The sequence below is a fragment of the Camelus ferus genome, chromosome 12 (assembly GCF_009834535.1).
Source record: "Camelus ferus isolate YT-003-E chromosome 12, BCGSAC_Cfer_1.0, whole genome shotgun sequence".
Taxonomy (NCBI): domain Eukaryota; kingdom Metazoa; phylum Chordata; class Mammalia; order Artiodactyla; family Camelidae; genus Camelus; species Camelus ferus.
Window position 1 is genome coordinate 41,312,914 of NC_045707.1, and position 19,107 is coordinate 41,332,020.

General features: G+C 39.9%; 1 protein-coding gene and 1 long non-coding RNA gene across 3 annotated transcripts in view; one reads left to right on the forward strand and one right to left on the reverse strand.

Annotated features, from left to right (window-relative positions):
- Positions 1-870: 870 nt before the first annotated feature.
- Positions 871-19,107, reverse strand: part of UTP20 (UTP20 small subunit processome component) — an 85,969-nt gene continuing 67,732 nt past the window's right edge. For both annotated transcript variants that reach the window (XM_032493532.1, XM_014560384.2), the window contains 18 exons: positions 18,325-18,492; positions 16,740-16,906; positions 15,749-15,890; positions 14,726-14,842; positions 13,234-13,404; positions 12,875-13,006; positions 12,345-12,455; positions 10,467-10,546; positions 9,978-10,047; positions 9,684-9,866; positions 8,815-8,946; positions 8,220-8,352; positions 6,260-6,447; positions 5,437-5,508; positions 3,176-3,439; positions 2,842-2,968; positions 1,475-1,620; positions 871-1,200 (listed from right to left, as the gene is read on the reverse strand). In XM_032493532.1, coding sequence (XP_032349423.1) covers positions 1,045-1,200; positions 1,475-1,620; positions 2,842-2,968; positions 3,176-3,439; positions 5,437-5,508; positions 6,260-6,447; positions 8,220-8,352; positions 8,815-8,946; positions 9,684-9,866; positions 9,978-10,047; positions 10,467-10,546; positions 12,345-12,455; positions 12,875-13,006; positions 13,234-13,404; positions 14,726-14,842; positions 15,749-15,890; positions 16,740-16,906; positions 18,325-18,492 — 2,559 coding nt within the window. In that variant the 3' untranslated portion in view covers positions 871-1,044. The remainder of the gene's footprint in view (positions 1,201-1,474; positions 1,621-2,841; positions 2,969-3,175; positions 3,440-5,436; positions 5,509-6,259; positions 6,448-8,219; positions 8,353-8,814; positions 8,947-9,683; positions 9,867-9,977; positions 10,048-10,466; positions 10,547-12,344; positions 12,456-12,874; positions 13,007-13,233; positions 13,405-14,725; positions 14,843-15,748; positions 15,891-16,739; positions 16,907-18,324; positions 18,493-19,107) is intronic.
- Positions 8,887-11,175, forward strand: LOC116667706. The gene is made up of 3 exons (XR_004324700.1): positions 8,887-9,019; positions 9,703-9,998; positions 11,016-11,175. It is a non-coding gene; the product is annotated as an uncharacterized LOC116667706 (long non-coding RNA).

The window sequence follows — 19,107 nt, forward strand, 5'->3', positions numbered from 1 at the left end:
AACTGGACAGAGCTGATACAGGAGGACCCCCTCCTGGTTCAGGTACTAATCCTTTAATTTCTGGTGTGGGGAGACACAGGGTCTAGGGGCTCACACAGTCAGGGAGGCACTAGGGGCTCTCAGGGTGGTGACTGCTTATCACCAGCACAGGAGATAGAACTTTAAGAACTGGTATCGCTTATCAGCTAAATGCCACTGTTTAAGGGCCATTTATATTTCCTCTGTGCAATGCGTATTTCTCTCTTTTGCCACTTTTTCCACTCTGTTATTTGTTGATTCATAGGGATTCATTACATAGCTTGGAGCTACTAATCCTTTATCAGTATATGGTACATACCATGCCCCAGGTGTGTTCTGTAAGTAGAAGTTCTTCATTTTACTGAAGTAGAACTTATCATATGTTCCCTCTATAGATTGCACTTTTTGTCTTATTTCTTTCATATCTGACAGGGCAAGCCCCTCACCTTGTTCTCCTTTTTAAAGAAGAGTATCTTGGCTATTCTCAACTTACTATCTTCCATATAAATTTTAGAATTAGCTTGTTAGGATAATGTGGAGAACTCCTTTGGGATTTTGCTCAGATATGCATCTAACCAGTGAGATCCAACTTGGGAAGAATTAGCAACTTATGATACTGAACCCTTCCTACCCATGAACACAGTTTTACTTCTCCATTTCTGTAGATCTTTCTTACTGCCTTTTTGACAAAGTTTTATAATCTCCTCCATAAAGGTACTGCAAATCATCTGTCTGCTTTATTCCTAACTTCTTCTACATGTTGTCTTGCCATTTTAAAATTTTAAAAAGAAAAATGTTTTAAACTTTTTATCACTAGTGTCACATGCTTTTTAGACAGTGAAGATACGGTAGTAGTATGAAATATTTTAATTAAAAAATGAGCACAATTATATTAAACTGTATAATATACAACCTACGCCAGAGTTTAAATTAAATAACAAAACCTGCTATGATTTCAGATCAGCAGGTATACCGCAAAGTTCATGCTCTGGGGTAAGCTGAGACACCGTCAGCACAAGGAGCACTTTACTCCACCATTGCCAGGTCTTTCAGGCTGTGGCTCTTTTGTCTCTTGGCCTTATATCCTGGACGCAGGAACTCTATCTTTCTCTTCTTTGCCTCACTTTTATTTTTGTGTTTCTTCAGCTTTTTCTTGGCAGCGATATCAGGATTGGTTACAAACTTGAAAAAAGAATAGGCATGTTACTTTGAAAGTAAATGTTAAACCAATAAAAATCAAATGCAGAAATGGACCATTTTGTTCACCTTTAAACATCACAAATGGCAATACATGCCCATTAAAGAAAATCTAGAGCTCAAGCTGTAAAGTCCCACTTCTCAGACACAGCCAATTCCTCTTTCCTCCCTGGGTAAGTTCCACACATGCATGTGCACATCCCTGGTTAAAAATGGTTAAGTCTTGTGAACATGCCATATTTTCAAACATTAGACCTACCTCCAAAGCCTTCCTCTTTTTTCGGAGTGCCCTTTTCTCATTAGCTTGTTTCTGTACAGAGGCAAAGGCTAATGAAAAGCTCTCGAGCCCAACCAGCTTTTTCAGTAATTCTATGATTTCCTGGGATAGATTCTTCAGCAAAGGATCTAACCACACACAGGGTGATCGTAAGAGACAGACACATAGGTAAGTACACATTTGAGTATGTACAAATCAACAACACGCAAATTTTAACTCTCAAGGCATTACTTTTATCACTTCAATGTTAAACACTGATTTAAAACTAGCCTCTTCGTTTCTGAGATTGGAAAACAAGCAGAAGTGCTGGACACAGCACTCCTAGACACTACCTCATCCAGGATGCAAAAAGAGATAATGGACCATGAAGCAACTTCCCAGTGGAATCCTGACTCAGAAGACATTAAAGTAATTTGACAACTTGACAGAAACATTTTTGGTTTCCTTCGTTAACTTGCTCGGCTCTGGGCAGGTGAGGGAAAAAGAAAGGTAAGTGTATTTCTCTAGGCCCTCTCTAATTCACGGGTCACAGAGGCTTAGCTCTGGCTGTAACCTCTGTTTTTTTGGATCAGAGTATCCTTTGAGAAGCTGATGAAAAGCTATGTTCTCCCACCCTTACCTCCTCGCTCCCAAATGTAAATAATCCACATACTTCTACATTCAATTTCAGGAGGGCTCACGATACCTGTTCTAAATTGCAAGTTTCTTGAAGATAGGGACTGGGCCATTTATACTGTTGAACTCCCAGTGCCAGGCAAATACTAGGTGCTCAGTAAGTGTTGGCTGATGAGAACTAGAGCCGACCTGACCTTCTCTAAGAGGAAGGAAACTTTCCCTCAAGTTGGACTGAAATATTCACTTCATTTGTTTTATTTTAAAACTCTTAACATCCACTCTACCTCCTCTTTCCAACCCCTAATTCCCTCTTATTATCAAAAGAGAAAACTTAACGATCAGTGAGTACCAGGCAAGAAGAAAAAGAGGAAAAATTAAAATACTTAAAACTATTTCATATTTTTGCCTTTAAATTTTGAGAACATAATGACATTTAATTGTACATATTCATAGCACTATAAGGTTTAGAACCCAAATTAGTTTTCTGTGAATATTTAATCTATGTTTAGGAGTAAAACATTTTTTAGGAGAGAAGCATTCACTCTTAGACATAAGACAGCATATAGGAGACAGAAATAACACAAATATGCCTTATTTGTTTGCTATTGTCTTGATACCTAGAAAGTTTTCTTTCTTAAACTTTGGCAGAGAGGGAGGACAGAAAGGAAGAAGGAAGCATTCAGAAGTGAGGAATCCTAGTGTGCAAGTATTCAGAAGAGCGACCACAGAATTACCCTGGTCCGAATAGGTGCTGTTCAGTTCTCGGAACAGAGGAGCTATGATCACTGGGAGATAGGGCTTCACCTTGTCTGTTCCAAGATCCATTGCTATAGCTCCGAGAAACTTCAAGATGCATGTTCTCTGAAAGTACAGATCATTTTTTCATTTGAAGTTTTTCTCATACTTGTAGCCAGAGAATTAATTTAGAAAACAAGGTCTATTTTAGGGCAGATTATTGCTGTAGTTTTGGGTTTGAAAGTTCCTAGGGACTTGGGAGGATAACTAATACCATTAAAATACTGAAAAAAAATGAAGACTACTTTCAGTCATTCTGCACACGCATCGCACCTTTAAGGGGTTTCTAGGTGAATAAGCAGCATCTAGCTTTGCGATCCGGGACAACTTCTGGATCAGCCACAGCAGTGTGGCTGGCTTGCTGTGCTCTTCCTTCTCATCTGCACACGCCCTGAGTTCTTCTATATCCTCTCTGACCATGCCATCACCTGAAACTTCCTGTTCGTCCATGTCTTCTTTCATGTCACCTTGCTTATCCCCAGAATCAGGTTCCAGTAAATACAAGACTTTGGCTACGAACAACAAATTCTTAACAACCTTAAAAAAAGGGAGAGGAGGGGTAAGAATTGTACTTTGATTTTGAAATAAACATGGCTTAGTAAAGCAGCAGCTAAAATAGGTATTCTACAATTAGAAAATAAAAAACAATTGGATATTGCACTGTTAAACTGATGATTGGTCCGTTTTGGGGAGATAATTCTTCAGTTTTCCTTAGAGTGGGTTGAAACCCATTTCCATGTAACTATCATCCATTTGGCTTACTTCTGTTCTTTAAAGTCCCACTGAGTAAATAAGCTAATTCTAAGCCATCCATTTACATTTTTAAAGAGAGCTGTCATCCTCATTTCATTAAATTCCTTCATCTGTTCTTCACAGAACAGTTTCCACTTACTGAGCACTGTCTGGTTTAGTTGCTTTGTATGTAGTATTCAAATTCAACTTTAAAATATCCCTATTAGGTCCTATTATTAGGAGAGAAAACCAAGGCTCAGAGTTACTAAATCTCACCCAAAGACAAAGTGAGTGGTTAGCCAGGATTCAAAGGTCTTTAGGATTCGAGCCCAAGTTCTTATACACTAAGCTCCTCTTTCCCTCATATCCCATCTGATTCTGTTAAACAGCACAGGGGGTGATTTTCGTCTTAAAATAATGGACCCATTTATCGAGTCCTAACTGTGACATCAATGAAATCTCTGAGTATTTCACACCTGATACGTAAAAGAGGAAACCAAGTCGGTTTTGAGTTCCTTCACCATCCTGGCTACTCTGCTACAGGAGCTGTGTGCCCAAAGTTCCCCCAAATGTGGTACTCAGAATACCACACACTGTCCAAGGCTAGCCTGGCCATCAGGAGTTAATGCCAAGATTATTATTTCCTTCTTCTGGAAGTTAGGCCTCCACGAAGACAGTCCTACATTTGGAGGCCTTTACCTCTGTGGTAGCCACTTCACACTGTTAACTCTAAGATTAAGGTGAACTAAAATCCATAATTTCTTTCATTGTAGGTTAGTACTAGTAAATCTCTTCCCCCACTATCCCGAGTTTGTATGGTCTGTCAGCCTCTATTAAAACTGATCAGGTGTAAGACCCCACCCACTGTCCACCCTGGCATGCTTTCTTTGGCCTCACTTTGCTATCCACCAAATAGCCATCCATTCCCTCCTCAACCCTGCCATATAATGAAGCATGTTATATGCTCATTTAAAAAAGTGACAAAAGGACCAGTGTTTATGGCATGCCACCTGAGATCACTCTTAGAGACAGCATTCACCTAGTTTTTAGTGCCCCTGTCCCTTAATCTCCATCACTTCATCTTGTCCATGATGGCTCACAGGAGATGTGGTCAAGTGCCTTGATCACATCCAGACACCACATCTGTGTCACATCATCTACCAGCCCAGCTGCTCTATCAAGAATTAAAAATACAATGGAGCAGAAGACCAACTATTCAAGGGCAATTTATATTTACTGCATATTTACAAGATGCTTTGTTCTCTGTATTTTACTTATGGTTAAATTTTATAATACGAAAATACATAAAGGTTTTTACTGTTGGAACAATTTATCAGCCTCCTGTTAAAGATAGACGGTTCTCAGACCACACTGCAGTAATGTCACCTTGCTTACCCCCAGAATAATGAACATTATTGCTTTCTCTTCAGCTTCTAGAGACAGGGAAGGAAATTTAGTACCACAGTTCAGTATAAAAACAATCAATGTCCTTCAAAGCTTCAGTTGCAATGTGGAGTAGATATGTTAAAAGGGAAGATGAAAAAGATGAACAGCTAGCCTCCCAGTGCATTTATTATCTTTACTGGGAATTTTAAACGGAGCCAGGAGTAATCCCAATATGGACCCCAGAGTCGATTAGATATATGTGCATAATTGAACATGTATTTGAGTGTTTGTTAATATTTCATTAATTCCCCAAGCTTTAACTGGGAAAAACAAAACGAAAAACAAATGACAGCCTATTCTTAGACTACTGGTAGAACAGACCTCTCCTATTTAACTGGGAGGATTATAATACTTACCTGCTCTCCTAGAGATTGATCCAAGAATTTGGAATGCAACTGATGGCAAGAGGCTAGGGAGATACTTTTCATCTGTGAAAAGGAAATGGACATTGGCAGACACAATGAAGGCTATTTCTGACTGTTTTTAAACCATAATAATACAACTAAGGTAGGAGATTTTGCTTTGAGTGACCACCTGTGTAGATCTGGAAAGGGGAGGTTCATGAACAGAAATTATCTAACTGTTCCCTTCTATCTGCCATGAGCATTTCAACTTAAGGACATGGGGTACTTTCAAGCTCTGGGGAGATACAGATCATAACCTATTAGATTATTGGTAGACAACTTTGCAACATTCAAATACTTTCCCCCACTCTTTTCTTCCCTTCCATCCACTCATTCAATGTTTATGGAGTTCCCACTATGAGATAGGCTCTGTGCTGGACCCTATGAAATCACAGACAGATAACAACATGGTCCCTACCTAACACTTTTGTGAACATGATCTCATTTAGTCATCAACAAGGTTATGAAGGAGGCAGGACAGACAGCATTAATCTTAGTCTCTAGTACTGATAAAGAACGTAAATATATAATGGAAGATAAACATGCTAAATAAGCAAAAGTCTGACTAGACTGACAGTCTAAAAATCAGCTTTGAAAAAACTTGGCCTCGAGGGTGACCCCCCTCTAGTTACTAACACTCCTTCAGACCCACATGTACATCAAGTTGTGGATGGAAGAGTTTCTCCCAAGGGCCAAGTCCAAGAAAGTCACATGAACCAGAACGAGCATCTCACACAGATCATGAGGGAAAGAAAAGATCTTAGAGAAAACTTACCTTTTGGTCAAGGTCACTTGTTAGGAACCTGATTGCTACAGGTTCTGAGAGTTTCTTCTTAGTTTTTTTGACATTCCATTTACTGATAAGTGCCTCCGGTTGGCAAGAGGCGAAGAGCAGTCCAAAAATCTGGGCTGCGGTGAGCCACACCCAGTTGTGCGGGTGTCTCAGGTGAGAGTGCACGTGACCTAAGGGACCGAAACACATTCTCAGACATCTCAAAGCTTTCCTGACTCTGGTGGGAAGCATGACTAAGTTAGGCATTTCCTGAATGTCTCTAATGTGCTTGGATTTGGGAACAAAAGACGAACAAAATAGTCCCTGCTTCCCAAAAACTCTCAAGGAGCTAGGGAAAAGTGAGGTAGAGAGACTGGAAAAAACTAGAGGACCAACAATTAACGTGGTAAGTATGAGTAAGCTCCGTAAGAACTAGTTCTGTTTGGGATTAACAGATACACACTACTACACATAAAATAGATAAATAACAAGGACCTACTGTATGGCACAGGGAACTATAGTCAGTATCTTATAATAACCTATAATGGAAAAGAATCTGAAAAGAACAGAATCACTTTGCTGTACACCTGAAACTAATACGACATTGTAAAACACTGCAAACTATACTTTAATTGGGAAAAAAAGGTAAGTCAGATAGAAAACGTGTACCAGAGGAGGAGGAGGAAAAGAACTAGCTCAGGTTCAGTGGAGATAAGGTAGCGTTAACAATCTCTAAATCAAAATTAATGTAAATGCATATATGGGTACACAGTTGTTTCTCTAGCTATTGAAATCGGTGGCTCCAAGTGGCTGACTGGAAAGGTATCATTTATTGAGGCGTTCTACGTGCCAGGCACGGGCGAAGTGTCACACTTATCTCACTCAGACCTTACAACAGTTCTGTGAGGTTGGAACCGTCATTTCCAACCTACAGTTCCAGAGGGGCTAAATGACCTGCCAAACTGTGAACAGGCAGAACTAAGCCTGGGCCCCAGCTTGGCCTGGCTCCAAAGCTCGTATTCTTAAATGTGACCTCTTACAGTATCTTAAGGATGATCCCTTAAGATAAGCTCATGCTCTTATGCTACAGGGCCACTCACCACATACCACGCTTGGAAAGTACAGTAGAAAAGCCTTGTGATGTCAGGGAACAGGATTAAAATTCTGGATGAGCCATGACATATCTGAGTTTTAGTCTATGCTGCTATATTTCATGAAGACAGTTTTATTTTTGTTCCATATGAATCTTTGTAATTATCTCAGTGGAGCCATACCAGAGAAGGCCATATAGTAATTTAGTAACTGGCTTATTTCTCATAAAATAAAAGTAGGTATTTAAAGCATTCATTGCAGTGTCTATTTTCTAGTGACCAATCAAAGTTGAAATGTTAAATTAAAAATTCGAGGATCTTATTTTTCATTTAAAGAGTGTTATGTAACTTAAATACCCTATAGAAGTGAAATGGTTTAGTAAATTATGGCACATTTACACAATGGATTATTTATAGCCATTTAGAAGGATATCTACTAAGTATGTTATAGGACTGTGATATGCTTACTTAGGTACAGACAGGATATAAAAATTTATATGGAATTATGCAACCCCAAAAAAGAAAAAAACACCTAGGGCTATTTGGCAAAAAGAAGACTGGATGGAAATATATAGCAAATTGTCATCAGGTAGTAAGGAGGACTTTGGGAAATTTTTTCCTTTCTTTTACTCCCCCATAATTAATATTCTTTCTTATTTATAAATGAAATATATTATTTACAAGGTTATATATAACACCTCATAAATATATACACACATACACACATATATTTCCACCCCTCCGGCCACAAATATTTTCACTATAACCAGTCTGAAAGGGCCTTTTAAATTTTTTTCTCATGGACTTTTCCCTTGACATTATATACTTCTAACGTGTTTATCTTTAGATTTAAATTAAAAGGAAATACTTACTCCAGATTTTACTCAAAGTCTCAGAGGGCTTGGTAAACTGAATAATATTACATTCCTTGATGAGTTTACTTATCAGTGTAAGAAAACTAAACAGAAGGCGATCTGCAGCTTTCTCTTCAGTTTCTTCCATGATCTAAAAACAGGAGGGATGGTAAATCAATTAAGACAAAATTTCAAAGTATCTGATGGCCATTTTTACTCCAGCATGTAAAACTATACCAGGGTTTCTCAACCTCAACACTGCTGACTTTTGGGTCAGATAATTCTTTGCTTTGGGGGGCTGCCCTGTGCATTAGAGAATGTTGAGCAACATTCCTGGCCTCTACCCACCAGATAACAGTAGCACCCCTCTACCCTCCAGTTGTGACATTGCTAAATGTCCCCTTGGGGGCAACATCACTCTGCTTAAGAAACTTTGATCGTCACACACTATGAAAGATAACTTACATTAATCTTCATTTTAAAAAGATACAACTGCACTGAGTTTTTGCTTTTATTAATAAAAAACCATTTTGATCATAAATAATATTTAACCTATTAGCTATACCACTTCAAGTAAAATTATAAAAATAAGCAAGAGTTGTAAATAACTTACATCTATAAATTTTTCAGGATCAATTTCCTTTTCAATCACAGGGAGAACAGTTCCAAGTCTTCTGTCAAAAGTGACTCCTTCACTTTCCACAAACAAGCCACAGACGAGGGCAGCTAATTGTCTATTTAAGCTCTACCGGAAATAAACCACCACAAGACAATATCAGCACAACCTGGGAGGCTGTTTCCAAAACTTTGAAATGAAGGTGGGCATGACTCTGTCCTCAATACTTCTTTATAATACCAGGAATCAATAGGATGTGGATTTTTGGTGGCTAACATGAAAAATGCAGAGAAATCTTCATACCACAGGACAACATTAAGAAAAAAGTGGTATTCATCATTATCCACAGAATAATACCCTCTAATTTTAAATTTTTTTTAAAAAAAGGAAGTTTTTTTGTTTGTTTCATGCCCCACTGCCCCCTTTCTGACTTTTACACTTAAAGCCAGTATTAAGATATGACATGTGTTGTTTATACTTCACAAAGATGGGCCAGTGATGGTGGTGGTAGAGTCAGCAAGTGGATACATCACTGGCAAAAATTACACTCTGTATATTGAATGAGCAAAACTGGAAACAAAGATATTATCAGTGGGGACTGGTTAAGTAAATTATAATACATTCATGCAGTGGAGTAATCAGTTGACATTAACCATGTATTGGGAATACAGGTGATTTTTATGTTACTCTCTATAACTTCTTATATTTTCTGAAATTTTACTGTAAGAATATATTATTACCACAATCAAATAAGAACAATAAAGCTACTTGGGAAAAATTAATTCAACAATATATAATATGTATTTAAAGTATGAACACCAAAAGCTCAGACTTTTCTTTAAAATATTACTAAAAGCAACCCTAACCTTCTTTGCCCCAAACCAGGTGGTAACCATACTGAAGAGCCAATCTTTTTTCTCAAGGCTGATTTTGCTGAGTAAGGATTTGATTGCCATGGATGCCATCTTTTTACACATGGCAGAGTCATCGTTCACCATCATCAGACAAAGAGGAATAAAGAACATTCCGCAGTTCTCGTGGAGCAGCCCCTGAAGAGAAAACAGACACGCAGACGGAAGTTCTCACAGGTGTCCTACCAAGGCTCACGGGAGCCACAGCAAACAAACACAAGCACGGAGCTTGTCCCTGGTTCACGGTACCTGAGGGAATGTGTCAAAGAGGTAAGCGATCATTTCCAAGGCGGACTCTCTCCCGGTCTCGAGTTCATAACTAGGGCAAGAACATTAGAAGGATTTGTTAGTAACTTTAAAATTTACCAACAATTATTTTGAGGAATTTTAAATACTGTCTCAGGGTGCCATCTATTTCTTAAAAAGTGGAAAGGAAGTTCCATTTCCCCAGTTTTAATACGTGTATTTATTTATCATGCTACTGTGCAGTTTTAAATGTAATTCTGTTAGCGTTCTACTTTAATGACAATCAGTGGTCACACTGAACTGAAAAGTGACCTGCAGAACTGCTCTAGGAGCCATGCACAGTGCCTGGCAGTCAAGTCAATGATTCATGCGAGAGCATCCTAGGAGTGTGTGCCATCGCGTGTCGGCTTTGTTCTGTCCAAGACGGCTGACACGTTAAAAGGAGAGAAGAACCTACCCCACTGCCCTGTGTAGTTTATGGCTTCGACTTACTTCAGTTGAGCAAGCATGAATTCCAAGTTTGGTCTCAATTTGTCACCCAGAGGATAATCGAGAATATATTTCAGAAAAACCTAGGAACAGAAGTCACACAGATTATTTGGACCCTATCTCTCCAGGATTCCTCTTTCCTGAGCTGCTCTCTGGGACGCACTGGTAGGCTACAAATTGTAGGTTACAAAGACCTTTCAGAAGGGCAATCAGTTAGGTAAAGTCCACCTCCTGAGTCAGTAACTCTGCCCCTCCCCTCTCCTCCCACCTCACGTCCTCAGCTCCTGCCTGATTACCAGTCAAGTCCTGGCCCACCACCAGCATGGCTGTTTAGGGCTCCAAATCCGAGCTCACACACTGGAAGCTCATGTCCCTGATAGGAGGTTGTGGCGGACTGAGTATGGACTGTGTTCAACCCTATATTCCCCCGAAATAAGAATAACAATAATAGTGACAATAACACTGATAATAACTATTGCATTTACTAAATACCTTCTTTGTGTCAAGCACTGGGTTAAGTGTTTTTTGGTTGGTTTTTTATTACTTCCTCAGGAAGCACGCCTCATTTTACAGATGAAGAGAATGAAGCTGGCACACAGAGGTAAGTCACTTGCTCAGGTGACAGTGCCAGAATTTCGACTGCCTGCCTGCATCCAAAGGCTCTGCTTTCAAACCACTGTATTACTCAGCTTCCTTTATTAATAAACTGAGAACTAAGCACACCATTAAACTTTCCAAGGCCTGTTTGTGCTCAACCGCAAAATGGTGGCACTGTTTGCCTTGAAGGATATTTACAAATAGCTGCCACGTATGTAAAGTGCTGGGCATGCAGCTAATGCTTAACAGACAGCAGCTGGCCCTCCTTCTTCCTAAATAAGTTAATTTTTTCCAAAGATGACCTCAGCAACCCAAGGCTTCCTTTCACTCTGAGTTTATTTTTCTAATTCAGAGTCTTCCACCTGGGCTGATATGTGCTTGTAAGATCAGATATGGACAAACTTCTGAACACAAATCTGCTAATGTCACTCCACCACCTATGGACTTCAATAGCTTTTCTTATTCTTAGAACAAAGCCCTAAATCTTTAACAACATCACAAGATCTGGCCTGATCTGGCCCCCTTCCTCATTCACCTTCATTTAATTTCTCCAGCAAGCTAAGCTCTTACCCACCTCAAGGCTCATCTTCCTCAGCCTGGAAGGCTAAGCCTTATTCTTCCTTCGAATTCTGTTTATACGCCACTCCTCAGGAAAGCTCCCCCTGACTCTCACACTAGGTCACGTGCGCTTACCATACCTGTCAATTCTAAGCAGCAGAGTTTTCCACATTCTAACACTTCTGAAATTGGGATGTGTCTTACAATTGATGCCGCCTGACCACCGTGTCATAGTTTTTTTCTTTCTTTGAGGAATATAAGTAATGGAGTGTCTTGTAAGTGATGAAATATGACACTACTTTTTCCCTTCTGGCACTTGGATGTCTGTAATTAAATAACTGTGGAATTTTTGCTTTGTGCCTGTCTGCTACAGGATAGACAGGAACTCTAAACATCTTGTTAACCACACTTCTGGCAGCACCAGGTACAAAGTGATATGCACTAAGGGGTCAGTGGCTGCACCACTGGATGGAAATCTTTGCTGCAGGGTCTCATGCTGCAGAAGGACGGTGTCTTTCTTCATCCATCTGAAGCATGCCATGTATGGTGGTCTCTACTCAAAATGCCCTTACACTTGATGTGTGAACGGGCTTCCCAGTCTCAGAATAAAGCAACAATATGATGCAAAGTCATCTTCAGAATTCAGTCAGTGTTGACAGTCTACCTAAAGACCAAACAGAGAAGGCAGGGCAAAGCGCTTGCTGTGGGAATAAGCTGTCTACAAACCTGTCTGCACTGGACTCTGACAGGTTCGCTTTGTGCAGAAATTGCCAACTTGGATACTTTCCGCATGACATCATCGATTTCTGGGACCAACAACTTTCTTGATAAAATGGCCTAAAATACAAAAGGAAAAGACACACTCATTTCATATTTTAGTGCAAACAGCCTGACGTTTATACTAAGCCAACTTGATGCTAAAGCAGTCACAGGCAGTTTTCAAACATAATGAGAAAGTATCTCTGAAAGAACATAAACTTAAAAATGATCAAAATGGTCAATTTTAAATTTGTGATACATACAAGTAGAGTACCTGCATCTGTATAGAATTCCCTGGAAGTTTAAAATAGAGCTCATGTTCAAACATTTTAATACGTAGATATGTTAGGTATAATCTATCTACCAAAATCGTAATATTGATAAATTACTTAATTTCAGAAGTCTACAGCTAGTCAAAACACCATGTTCCACGTTATTCTAAATATCTGATGTGGGGCTCCTAAACTGAACGGTCCAGCGTTCTGGTGACACCATACCTTCAGAAGACCAAATGCAGTGGCTTGTCTTGAAGTATCATAAATGTCCTCTTCAGCGTATGCTAGCAGAACCTGTAGCTGCTTTTCAGTTATGTGATATGACTTCACTTTCTTCACAAGTATGGTCACACACTGCAAGTTACAACAGTGAGGTCAATAGCCAGGACATCCCACCAATCAGCATCCAGTGAAATGATACAGACTTAATACAACATTTATGCTTTTTCACACAGGATATCAACCCTCTGGCCTTAGCAAATTAAACTGGAAGAAATTTTGACTAAGACCATGAAAGATGATGAGGAAAATTAACTGATGTTAATCCTGGTCCTGGCTTTTTCTAAGTGCAAACAACTCACCTTGAAACAATTGACCACCAGGTGGAAGTTCGGGCCTCTGGCAGCCCCAAGTTTTGCATAATCCTTCAGCAGAAGGAAAAGGTGTTTCGTTAGCTGTTCTGCTTTTGTTTCTATGGAAGGCAGGGGGAACCTCAAGATCCAGATCAGGCACTGTAAGGCACCTGTGATCACCTGAAAAGCAAAAACACACAAAACCAATCAACTTATGAAGCGACCAAACCCAACGATCCGCACCTGAGGCTGTGCAGTCTATGAGCAATTGAGTTGAAGGGATGGCATGCTCTGCCCAGCCCACTCAGGAAGCCCTGGGCTAAGAGGGTAAGGAGAGGGAAGTGTCCTATTCCCTGCTGTAGAGCAACTTACTGCTTCTCATAGCAGGTGAAGCTATAGCACAAGCAAATGAGAAAGGTGCCCACTTACCATATTCTTAACTTTTTATGGGTAAATAACTGGATAAGTTGGCTGATTTTAGCTTTTTTTTTTTTTTTTAAAAATACATGATAAATAACTTCAACATTCTAGGAGGGTACTTCAATTTAGTCCATTCTTACTAAGCTTATAGGTACACAAGGCACTTCAGTGTTAGAGATACAAAGATAAAATGGATGCAATTCTGCATTTAAGGAGCAGAGAGCTGACTTAGAAATTAAGCATGGGAACCATGACCTATAGTTTAGGATAGTTAAAAGCTGTGCCAAAGGTGTGAAAAAAAATGTGTTGGGATCAAGTGATTACAAAAGAATCCTGATTGAACCAGTTCAATCTGGTTCAGCTGTAACTAATGGAGCCCTATCCTCTGGTTGCTGGGATGGCCTTATTGGGCAGGATTAGATGAAGACACTGAAGAAGGAGCTCAGAAGCTAGGAAGACCAGCTTAAACCCCAGCTCTGCAGCTTATTACCTGTTTGACCACAGGGATGTTACTTAACCTCTCGCACTTTTGCAGTCCAGTAGGCAACCTGAGGAAGTGGGAGAGGTGTGGGCTTTGGAGTCTGACAGACTGAGGCTCATGCCCTACGTCTGTTATATGGGGCAAGTCACTAAGCCTAAGGCCTGGTTTTCTCATCTATGAAATAGAAACATCAATAATACATGCTTCATGGGTTGTTATGAGGATCCACAGTAGCGAGCAGTAGTAGTGATAAGGATGGTGATGAGATGATGACTACTGACATGGGGACAGCACCACTCACTCACCCTCATGAAGCTGTTGTGAAGATCGAATGAAATAATTAATGAACTAACACAACACTGTAAATCGACCATACTTCAACTTAAAAAATTAATATATCTAGAAAGGCTTTTGAAACTGTTAAGGGCTTTCTTGGGATATGGGACTGTTAAACTGGGGAGCAATTTAGTGCAGGGAATGGAGGTGGCTCATGATACTATAAAAGCCTTTAAAAACTCAACCATCTTGTGAAGCATGAGCCCAGAAATAAGTGCCAGGTATTTTGTACAACACAGGTCCCGTGAAGGGACAGATGCTCACCTTCACGTCCATGGAGCCCAGGCAGTCTATGAGCAGAGACACAAAAGGATCCAGCATTTCTAGCACATGTTCACTTGAAGACTTGATCTTGGAAGTCTTCAGACTAAGATGCAACAGCTAAAGATTTAAAAAGATACTTCACATCAGTTGTCCACAAGACCAAACGAGTGAGATAAAGGTGAAATTACTTTAAGAGACAGTTGTGAAATGTTAAGATGCTTCTATCCGAAATGAGAAAAAGTCTGGAGACGGGGAACAGCCTAGGAGAGTCTCCGCAGGTGAAGAAGGCTGACGCTCCCCATGCAGCTGTGATTCTAAGTTCATTTACCAAAAGGTCATTACTCAGCATCTACTCTGATTCCAGGCACTGGCTCGCCATGTAGGACACGGCAGTAACCAAGGTGGACAGGGTCCCTGCCCAGATGGGTCCCAGCCAGGATGACAGACGTCAGGAAATAATTAGCTAAGAATGCAGGGTGCTTTGAGAGTTTGGTGGGAAGCTGGCAGAGAGAGGAGTAGATGGTGAGGTCCTGGGATGGGAAAAGTGTGGGGACTTTACAGAACTGAAGGGAAGCCACATGTGGCTGGAAAATGTGCAGGAGTGATACAACATGAGGCTACGCCCTGGTGCCCACATGAAGCCTGGCTCTCTCTTTCTCCTGGGAAAAATGGGAGACAATGAAGGATTTTAAAAATACATAACAAAACAATCAGATCTGTGCTTTTAAAAGCTCACCATCTTTTAGAAACAATTAGAGTAGTTTAGAGGTGCACTCATAAGCAAAGCAAAAGTGAAACCAGAGTAAATATTAGGTCAGAATCATTAATTCTGAGACAATTACATCACCAAAATAAGTACTAGAAGAGATAAATAGTAAATGGGTCAATGTACCTTAAAAAATCCATAATTTATTTATGGTAAAGTATTTCTAGTGGAAATGAGCAGTACTGGAAATTCAGCAGATGATTAAAAGGCACAGACTCGCGGTGGGCAGCAAGTCTCACTTGAAGGCTAATTCTTACCCGAAGCCCAGACTCAATAAATATGTGCATGTTGGTTTTCTTGCTCACGGCAGCTTTTGGTCCACCTCGAACTGGAGTTGGGGGGAGCAGAAGACAGCTCTGGGGTGGCAGACGTGGATCCGGTGCAGCGGTGGCTGGATTTCTGTCAATGAGACGGAATGGAAACTAATGGAAAGAACCTGGTGTGCTGCAGCCCCAGCAGTGGCTGCGGCCTGTTTTGGTGAAAGAGTCCAGCACCAAATAACGTGCTGCTCGCTGTGGGGTCTTCTTTCCCTCAACAACGAGACACAGAAGACATTATTAGAGTGTTGATCAAAGCTTCCAGAACAACCCAGAAACAGAGGTCAGACAGATGAATGCACATTTAAATTAAGATGAACAGCCAGCAGATACTCCCTTTCTTTGATTTCTGAAAGCAAATGCCAAGGAGTCTCTTTTAGAACACAGAAGCAAAATCCAAAGGAGGATTACAAAGAAGGTATTGCAAAATCTTTGGAGGCCTAAATCTCTGATCAGAACAAGAAGTATGTATTTTAAATCTATCCTAACTTTGATTCAATAAATGTCCAAGGCAGAGAGCATAGCTCAGTGGTGGAGTGCATGCTCAGCATACGCAAGATCCTGGGTTCAATCCTCAGTACCTCCATTAAAGTAAATAAATAAACCTAATTACCTCAGAAAGGACAACCAACCAATCAATCAATCAATCAGTAACTGCCTAAAACAGAAGTAGTATCAGAGAAACTGATCGAAATCAGTCAAAATAACTGGCTGCCTACACAGCCACTTCATTCAGCAGAAAAATAATCTTGTGTTGAATCACTTGGAAGGACTTCGGCCCTAACACCACAAAAGTATTATCATCTCACAACTCAGATTAATTTTTTTTTTTTTACTAAAGCAAACTATTAAATGAACTCACTTAAGAGTAATTGAGAATGGCTTATTAGAAGCACGCACCCAAAGGATAGCTGTTTTTTTCCAAACTTACTTTTCTTTCTCTGTTAACAGAGGGAGATTTTCGCTGACCAGACCGTAACTAAGCAACAGAATGGATTCTGCTGTCATTTCCTGGTTTACAAGTAATCCTGCTATGATTCGGCGTAAGGTTTCATGAACTTTCCGGGCCAGTTTTAAACTTGTGGTGTTTTGCAAGATCTAAAGGCAAACATAAATGCATGCTGTGGTCACACAGAACTGCATTTTTATTTGTTATAACAGTTGTTATCTTGCATATGTTTACTTTTAAAAGTATGGTTTTTTCTAATTAAAAAAGAGATGCATTCTTAATAAAATCTCAAACATAGATACAACATATAAAGTCAAGTTTACCCATGACCTCAGATAATCACTGCCAGCAGTGTGTATCTCTGGATTTCTTGTGCCCACACTGCCCTTTTTGCTGGTGAGATCTCGGGGCCCAGGACTGGAGAGATGATGTGACACTTGGAAGATAATCAGCCCTCCAAGGGCATTAAAGGGGGTGGCTTGAAGCAAGCACATATACATATACAGCACCAACAAAATGCGTCACTACTCACAGGAAACCATGCTAACAAAGTGGTGTGATGGCCAAGCCTCAGGGTTTGATATTAATTATTGGGCCAAATCAGAGGAACTTCGTGGGAGCTCAGGACCATCAACCCGTAAAACCCTCAGTATATCAAAGCTATTCCCCTGCACAGTACGTGGCACTAATAATTTTCATTACCTTGGAGAGACATGGAAAATGCATGTGCTTTGTCAACTCTTTTTTATCCTCAAAACATATCTAATATTCTTAAATCAGGTTCAGATAAGCTAAATGTGTCCTAGTACAATTATGGTGTTAATCTAGCACCAAAACATTTGGAAATATAGTAAACTCACATCATTAGATGGGGCTTTTTGCTCTACAGTGTTAGTACATATAACTGTAATAAGATGAATTAACAATGTTTATTAAATGCCCACCCCTGCAATAGGCACAGAGAACACCATACAAAAGCACATAAATTACAATCCCCACCCAACAGGAGGCAGAATGAAAATATGGAAATAATGTAAGCTCTGGATCAGAAAGATCTGAAATTAAGCTCAGACTTTACTCCTTAACCATGTTCCTTTCTACCTTTCTGAGCCTGAATGTTCTCATCTGCAAGATGGAGGTACTATGGCTCTCACAGGGTGGTTGTGCAGATTAGAAGAGGTGGTGAAGCAGAGTGCTAAGAACATATTATACGTTCAGTAAAGGCCAGTTCTCTTCCTCCTGGCAACCTGGGAGCAGCAGTCCAACTCCAAAGGCTATGTTCTGAGCTGCTGACTGGACCCAGCTGCACAATTCACCTGTAGCTCAATTCTTGTTACCTTTCCGTCTCCATCTCATGGCTTACATCAGGCACTTGGATTCCTGGGTCAGAATGCCCGACTCAGGGCTGCCAGCTAGTGGCTACACGGTACTGGTGTCCTTTGCACCAAAGGAAATCACGGTCGTCAAGTGCAATGTGAAAGTATGTCCTGCAAGGCTCCCCCCCACCCCCCCGAGAACTCTTGATACTGTAATGCGGGGATCTCCTGTATCACATTCAAGTCCTTACCTCTTTTAGTGGAAGGATAAGTTTTGTAACCTGATCTTTTCCTACAAACTTGCCCAAGATTTCATAAGAGTCATAACTCTTGCTTCTTCGTGCCTCCATGACTTTGGAGAGGATCTGCTTTACTTCCTTCTCTTCAGCAATGGCACCAAACAACTCATGGTTAAAGATCTTTAAAAGAAAAAAGGCCAAATGGCAATCATGTGCACTCAGCAAGCTATGCCAACGTAAGCAGTCTCTGAAAGGACTTGGTATGTCCAAGTCAAGGGAAGCATGCTGAACTGGATTAAAATCAGACAGTAGGAAATTCTATTAGATTTCACTTTCTTCAATGTAGTTTAGGGACCAACTACTAAAAAACAAATACAGAAACACTTCAAGCTTTATAACAATGGAAAACAAAAGAAGAATACTTCATAGATTTACATATATGATTATATAATATACAAACAGGTACCTTGTTTGATATTACCAAAGAGTAGCCTAATTTTTCTTTAAGAAATTCTCATATTTGTGGCTTAATTATCAAAATTAATGCATTTAATTAAAATTATCAGTCTATATTTTTAAATGAACAAACAAAAGATTATATGCCATATTTAGGCTTTCTAATTCTACCCCACAAATTATATTACCCAATTTAAAGAGATTGTTACTAATTTTTCATGATTATTAATAAACCGCTGTTGAACATACTTTTTTAAAAACACCAGACCACACCTTTAATTATAACTCATGACCTACCAGCCAACAGCAAAGTGCTTGTCTTATTTCATTTGAGTCTTA